Consider the following 8,543-nt stretch of genomic DNA (forward strand, 5'->3'; position numbering starts at 1 on the left):
TGCCGGTTATCCATTTCCCAGACCACCCTGCCGGTTACCCATTTCCCAGACCACCCTGCCGGTTATCCCTTTCCCAGACCACCCTGCCGGTTATCCACCACCCAGACCACCCTGCCGGTTATCCCTTTCCCAGACCACCCTGCCGGTTATCCACTTCCCAGACCACCCTGCCGGTTATCCACTACCCAGACCACCCTGCCGGTTATCCATTTCCCAGACCACCCTGCCGGTTATCCACCACCCAGACCACCCTGCCGGTTATCCACTTCCCAGACCACCCTGCCGGTTATCCACCACCCAGACCACCCTGCCGGTTATCCACTTCCCAGACCACCCTGCCGCTTATCCATTTCCCAGACCACCCTGCCGGTTATCCCTTTCCCAGACCACCCTGCCGGTTATCCACCACCCAGACCACCCTGCCGGTTATCCCTTTCCCAGACCACCCTGCCGGTTATCCATTTCCCAGACCACCCTGCCGGTTATCCACTTCCCAGACCACCCTGCCGGTTACCCACTACCCAGACCACCCTGCCGGTTATCCACTACCCAGACCACCCTGCCGGTTATCCATTTCCCAGACCACCCTGCCGCTTATCCACTTCCCAGACCACCCTGCCGGTTATCCACTTCCCAGACCACCCTGCCGGTTATCCACTTCCTCATGGAGTCTATCAGCAAGTCATCCACAATCTTGAGGTCTGAGAAGTGACTGCAGTCCTTTAGAGTCATAGAGCATTACAGTGCCAACACAAGCCCTTTGGCCCGTGCTAATCTGGTTTTCTGCCTAATCCCAGCTCTCTGCACCTTCCAAAGCTATCCCATCACCTTCATCTATCCAGACTCAATGTTGGAGTCAAACCCAGATCTAACACTTTCAACCTCTGGTCGTGAAACACCTCGTACATGCTGAGAGGTCAGAAAGTGCTGTAGAACTGAAACTCTTTTTGTCCCTGTAGAAAACCCAGCAGGGTTCTCCATCACCCTGTAGAGAAGGTCATCTGTTGTGACTACCTGGTCCGGACTCTATCTGACTCCCGTGCTGTGACTCCTATTGCTTTGGAAAAGCTCCAGGAGCCCACTTGCCTACACAAGAAAGTTCAAAGTATGAATACATTGTACAACCTTGAGATTCATCTCCTTACAGGCAGCCACAGAACAAAGATTCACAAAAGAACCCATTAAAAAAATACAATGAACACCCAATGAGCAGGGGGAAAAAATCAGGCAAACCATAACCGCAGGCAGATAGCATTCTGAGCCAAAGTCTACACAGAGAGTCCCAAACGTCATTCAACGTAGTTCAGCACAGAGGTGAGAAGACCTCGTGGAGAACAGCACAGCATAGTACAGGCCCCTTGGCCCACAATGTTGTGCTGACCCTTTAACCTACTCCAAGATCAATCTAACCCTTCCCTCCCACGTAACTTTCCATTTTCCTATCATCCATGTTCCTATCTAAGAGTTTCTTAAATGCCCCTAATGTATTTGCCTTCACCACCACCCCGGCAGGGTGTTCCACACACCCACCACTCTCCGTGAGGAATTTACTTCCGACATCCCCCTCCCCCACCCCCCACCATATTGTCTTCCAATCACCTCAAAACTATGCCGCTTTCTATGAGCCATTTCCGCTCTAGGAACATGTCCCTGGCTGTCCGCTCGATCTACGCCTCTTGTACACCTCTGTAAAGTCTGTCAGTAGCTGCCAGTCCTGCCCTCGTCCCGGGGAAGACATGTTTAACAAAATTAACTGAGGGCAGTTGGTGACGGCTTCTGAAGGCTTTGCTGACTCGCTGTTGATACGTCTGTGAGAAAAATCAGGAATGCTGCAAGAGTGGATAATGGCAATGTGTGCTGGGGAAGGAGATTGCCTTATTAGTCAAGAATGCAGAATCAGGCTGATAGCAAAACATTTACAGCCACTGCTATGCCAAGAATGTTCTTCTGGCAACCCTTGTAATGGGTCTTTGCGAAGACTTGGAGACGGTGGCTGTGGGAACAGGACAGGACAGATAGTCCTAACGTTCGGGCTTTTCACCGAGGAACCTTAGTAACGTGGGATACGGGCCAGGACGGGCAACGGGGGACTTCACCCCTCCTGTCCTCCAACCTTGGCAACTCACCTCAGGCCCAGCCTTCACATCGGGTTAGCTGGAGGAGCTTAGATTTGAGCCAGCCTTCTGTGGGAGGTGAACATCTCCATGAAACCGTTCACTGCTTTAACATGTTCAGGTCGTGATGGGCATTGGTGACCAGCCAAAGAGGGACCTCCACTTGGGGGGGGGGGCAACTGATCTCCCCGAGCGAGTACTGCTGCTGTCCGAGTGATGCTTCCTTGTAAAATCCCTTGCAGTCAAATCCGTTTACGATCTCTAGCCCCCCCCCCCGCCACTACAGTACTACCCAATCCCTTACCTCCCAACCTCTCTCAACTTCACCGAACCTGTTCTCCAATCTCAACCCAACTCTGTAATCCTCAACCCCAAAACGTCAGACCTGCTGACCAGCTGATAAATCCCCACCTCCCACCTCTAACAGGCAATGAACCATGAACACCACCTCGCTTACTGTGACACAGACCCTTCCGGCCATTTGAGTCACGCCACCCAGCAATGCCCGATTTAACCCGAGCCTAATCAGGGGACAATTACAATGTCCAATTAACCCCAACTGGCATGTCTTTGGACTGGGGGAGGAAACCAAATATCTCCAGATCTAATATCCTAACGTCTCCAGATGTGATTCAGGGCCACACCTGGATCACAGACGTTCAGACGTTTTATTGTGCTGGAACAGTGCTGATGAAAGGTCTTGGCCTGAAACTTACTGCCTGATGTTGCTCAGGGCAGCAAGGAAAGTCCTCCGTCTCTGGCGATGTTCAGGGCTTCCTTCACCATGTCAGTAGCTTCCTCTCGGTTTTCACTACCGTCAGTCATACAAATCCCGGGCGGAGACGCAGGAATACCGTCGCACACAGATGTAGAAGGATTCTTCATTGCTGTTTCCATAACAGTTTTGTTTGACCAGTCAGGGTTGTTAGCCCTGAGCGGAACTCCTGAACCTGGAGGACCGGTGGACCACTCTTAGTCTGACCCCTACCCTTTGACCTGTTTGGCACACCGACCCTACCTAGAGCCAAAGCACAAAGCCCTGACTCCAGCCAACATCACTCTCCGGGTCATTGAGGTACGCAACCCCCCAAACCCGATGGCAAGGCTGCCGTTGTCTCAGGCTGAAACGTTGACTCTTTCTTCCTCTTTATCGACGCTGCCTGGCCTGCTGAGTTCCTCCAGCACTGTGTGTGTGAGTTTTACAGAAATACATACTGGTGTCCTTGTTCGCTCTGAGTACAGTTGGGATTGTATCATTCCACACTAATTAGGCGCCGGATAAATACTTCTAAAATTAGATTTATTTGTCACTTGTACATTGAAACTTAGAGTGAAATGTGTTTTTTGCATCAACAACACACACAGTCCAAGGATGTGCTGGGGGCAGCCCGTAAGTCTCACTACACACATCAGTACAAACAAAGCATGGGTATAATTTACCAACATCCTAACCGGTACATCTTTGGACTGCGGGAGGAAACCGGAGCACCCGGAGGAAATTCACACGGTCACGGGGAGAACGTACAATCTCCTTGCAGGCAGCGGCAGGAATCGAACCCTGGTTAATGACTGGAACCTGCCGAAAGGTTTTGGCCTGAAGCGTTGACTGTGCTTTTTCCCGCCTGACCTGCTGAGTTCCAGCTCCCCAGCGAGCTGCCCGTCACTCACTCCACAGCTCAGAGAGCCGTTCGAGTCTCAGGCACACCTCGCTGAGACGTATCATTCCCCACCCCCAGGCACCGGATCACATTGACCTATCATCTGTGATCTCCTTTCTCGCAGGTTAACGTGCGCCCAGCTGCCGAACAAGGTGCTGGAGAGCATCAGTATCATCGACACCCCGGGGATTCTGTCGGGAGCCAAGCAGAGGGTGAGCAGAGGTAAGAAAGCTGGCCCAATGGCTTAACGGTTTCGGTCGATAGCCCACTGCTGACGGGCGAAGCAGACTCCTGTGATTCAGTGTCGGGGCTCGTCTGAATGGAGGGAAGCTGTGTCCGCATTTTCCCATCACACGCTCCCTCTACGTCGTCCCGTCACACACTCTCTACACCATCCTGTGACACGCTCCTTCTACAACGTCCCATCACACGCTCCCTCTACACCGTCACATCACACACACACTGTACACCGTCCCGTCACGCTCTCCCTCTACGCCATCCCATCACACGCTCCCTCTACACCGTCACATCACACACACACTGTACACCGTCCCGTCACGCTCTCCCTCTACGCCATCCCATCACACGCTCCCTCTACACCGTCACATCACACACACACTGTACACCGTCCCGTCACGCTCTCCCTCTACGCCATCCCATCACACGCTCCCTCTACACCGTCACATCACACACACACTGTACACCGTCCCGTCACGCTCTCCCTCTACGCCATCCCATCACACGCTCCCTCTACGCCGTCCCATCACACACACACTCTACACCGTCCCATCACACGCTCCCTCTACACCGTCACATCACACACACACTGTACACCGTCCCGTCACGCTCTCCCTCTACGCCATCCCATCACACGCTCCCTCTACACCGTCACATCACACACACACTGTACACCGTCCCGTCACGCTCTCCCTCTACGCCATCCCATCACACGCTCCCTCTACACCGTCACATCACACACACACTGTACACCGTCCCATCACACACTTCCTCTACACCGTCACATCACACACACACTCTACACCGTCCCATCACACACTCTCTACACCGTCCCATCACACGCTCCCTCTACGCCGTCCCGTCACACACTCTCTACACCATCCTGTGACACGCTCCCTCTACACCGTCACATCACACACACACTCTACACCGTCCCATCACGCTCTCCCTCTACACCGTCCCATCACACGCTCCCTCTACGCCGTCCCGTCACATACTCCCTCTACACCGTCCCATCACGCTCTCCATCTACAACATCCCGTCACACGCTCCCTCTACACCGTCACATCACACACTCTCTACACCGTCACATCACACACACACTGTACACCGTCCCGTCACGCTCTCCCTCTATGCCATCCCATCACACGCTCCCTCTACACCGTCACATCACACACACACTGTACACCGTCCCGTCACGCTCTCCCTCTACGCCATCCCATCACACGCTCCCTCTACGCCGTCCCATCACACACACACTCTACACCGTCCCATCACACGTTCCCTCTAAGCCGTCCCATCACGCTCTCCATCTACAACGTCCTGTCACACATTCCCTCTACACCATCCCATCACACGCTCCCTCTACACCGTCCCATCACACACTCTCTACACCGTCCCATCACACGCTCCCTCTACACCGTCCCATCACACACTCTCTACACCGTCCCATCACACACTCTCTACGCCGTCCCATCACGCTCTCCATCTACACCGTCCCGTCACACACTCTCTACACCATCCTGTGACACGCTCCCTCTACACCGTCCCATCACACGCTTCCTCTACACCGTCCCATCACACACTCCCTCTACACCGTCCCATCACACGCTCCCTCTACACCGTCCCATCACACGCTCCCTCTACGCCGTCCCGTCACACACTCTCTACACCATCCTGTGACACGCTCCTTCTACAACGTCCCATCACACACTCTCTACACCGTCACATCACACACACTCTCTACACCGTCACATCACACACACACTCTACACCGTCCCATCACACACTCTCTACACCGTCCCATCACACACTCTCTACACCGTCACATCACACACACTCTCTACACCGTCACATCACACACACACTCTACACCGTCCCATCACACACTCTCTACACCGTCACATCACACACACACTCTACACCGTCCCATCACACACTCTCTACACCGTCCCATCACACGCTCCCTCTACGCCGTCCCGTCACACACTCTCTACACCATCCTGTGACACGCTCCTTCTACAACGTCCCATCACACGCTCCCTCTACACCGTCACATCACACGCTCCCTCTACACCGTCACATCACACACACACTCTACACCGTCACATCACACACACACTCTACACCGTCCCATCACACACTCTCTACACCGTCCCATCACACGCTCCCTCTACGCCGTCCCGTCACACACTCTCTACACCATCCTGTGACACGCTCCCTCTACACCGTCACATCACACGCTCCCTCTACACCGTCACATCACACACACACTCTACACCGTCCCATCACGCTCTCCCTCTACACCGTCCCATCACACGCTCCCTCTACGCCGTCCCGTCACATACTCCCTCTACGCCGTCCCATCACGCTCTCCATCTACAACATCCCGTCACACGCTCCCTCTACACCGTCCCATCACACACTCTCTACACCATCCCGTCACACGTTCCCCCTACGCCGTCCCGTCACACGCTCCCTCTACACCGTCACATCACACACACACTCTACACCGTCCCGTCACGCTCCCCCTCTACGCCGTCCCGTCACGCTCCCCCTCTACACCGTCCCATCACACACTCTCTACACTGTCCCATCACACGCTCCCTCTACGCCGTCCCGTCACACGTTCCCTCTACACCGTCCCATCACACACACTCTACACCGTCCCATCACACACTCTCTACACCGTCCCATCACACGCTCCCTCTACACCGTCCCGTCACACACTCTCTAAACCGTCCCGTCACACGCTCCACACCATCCCGTCACACGCTCCCTCCACAACATCCCATTACACGCCCCCTCTACGCTGTCCCATCACACACACTCTCTACACCATCCCGTCACACACTCTCTACACCGTCCCGTCACACGCTCCCTCCACAACGTCCCATCACACGCTCCTCTACGCCGTCCCATCCCACACACTCTCTACGCTGTCCTGTCACACGCTCCTTCTACAACGTCCCGTCACACACTCTCCCTCTACACCGTCCCAAAACACACCCAAGGTCAGAACCCTCCTCCGCACCGTCCCATCATACACTCCCAGGGCCAGACACAGAGTGAGAACTCCCTCTACAACCCCAAAACACACCCAGGGTCAGAAACTTCCTCCGCACCGTCCCATCATACACACTCTCTACACCATCCTGTCACACATTCCTTCTACAACGTCCCATCACACGCTCCCTCTACACCGTCCCAAAACACACCCAAGGTCAGAACCCTCCTCCGCACCGTCCCATCATACACTCCCAGGGCCAGACACAGAGTGAGAACTCCCTCTACAACCCCAAAACACACCCAGGGTCAGAAACTTCCTCCGCACCGTCCCATCATACACACTCTCTACACCATCCTGTCACACATTCCTTCTACAACGTCCCATCACACGCTCCCTCTACACCGTCCCAAAACACACCCAGGGTCAGGACCTTCCTCCGCACCATCCCATCATACACTCCCAGGGCCAGACACAGAGCGAAGCTCCCTCCAGAGCATCTGATCACACACTCCCAAGATCAGGCATCGAGCAGAGCTCCCTCCACACTGGCCTATCACACACGGTTGTGGTCGGAGACAAAGTGAAGCTCCCTCTGCACCGTCTTTGAAGGGGAAGGAACCTTCAAGAAGTCCTACCAGGATGGATGAAGGGTCTTGGTCCAAAATGTTGACTGTTTATTCATTTCCATCGATTATGCCTGACCTGCTGAGTTCCTCCAGCATTTTGTGCTGAAGACCTGGATTGTTGTTCCTGGCCTCAGAACGTCCCATGATATCTTACAACCCATGAGCTGCGTCTGAGGCACAGTTACCGTGGGGCCTCAGTTAACAGCCACAAATCACAGGCTTTCTGGTAGCTGCATAGTGAGGAATCTACAGTGAACAGATTTAGGAGCCAAGATATAATTGGTGTTGAAGAGGAAGCAGGCGAGGGGAGTTGTCGATCTCTCCGCTGAGACTCAGTTCCTCGGCAGGGTTGAGCCGGCCAGTGGAGTAAATGTCATAATCTCAGCTACTGGAGAGAGGGAGTCTCACTCCAGAGACACCACACACCCGGGGCAGCAGATGGAGCCTCTTAGCAATGCCAGAGGTTCTGCAGACGCTGGAAATCCAGAGCAACACAGACACAAAATGCTGGAGGAACTCAGCAGGTCAGACAGCGTCTATGGAAATGAATAAATTGTTGATGATTCGGGCCAAGACCCTTCTTCAAGATGAAGACTGATGTGGGGTCTCGCATTGTGTCGACTGTTTATTCCTCTCCATAGATGCTGTCTGACCTGCGGAGTTCCTGCAGCGTTCTCTGTGTGTTGGGGAATGGGAAGGGGGAAGATGCCAGAATAAGAGGGGAAACCAGAAGGTGAAAGTGAGACCTGATGGATGCGGGAAGGGGGATAAAGTAAGAACATAGAACAGTACGGCACATTACAGGCCCTTCAGCCCACAATGTTGTGCCGACCCTCAAACCCTGCCTCCCATATAACCCCCCACCTTAAGAAGTTTTAAGAAGCTGGATCAGGATAGG

At 54.1% G+C, this 8,543-nt stretch overlaps 1 protein-coding gene across 1 annotated transcript in view; it reads left to right on the forward strand.

Moving 5' to 3' along the window:
* LOC140737334 (EH domain-containing protein 2-like) overlaps nucleotides 1–8,543 on the forward strand; it is a 78,134-nt gene that overhangs the window by 9,790 nt on the left and 59,801 nt on the right. The window contains exon 2 of the mRNA XM_073063774.1: nucleotides 3,897–3,994. Within this exon, the coding sequence (XP_072919875.1) occupies nucleotides 3,897–3,994 (98 nt within the window). The remainder of the gene's footprint in view (nucleotides 1–3,896; nucleotides 3,995–8,543) is intronic.

Source organism: Hemitrygon akajei, chromosome 12 (assembly GCF_048418815.1).
Source record: "Hemitrygon akajei chromosome 12, sHemAka1.3, whole genome shotgun sequence".
Taxonomy (NCBI): domain Eukaryota; kingdom Metazoa; phylum Chordata; class Chondrichthyes; order Myliobatiformes; family Dasyatidae; genus Hemitrygon; species Hemitrygon akajei.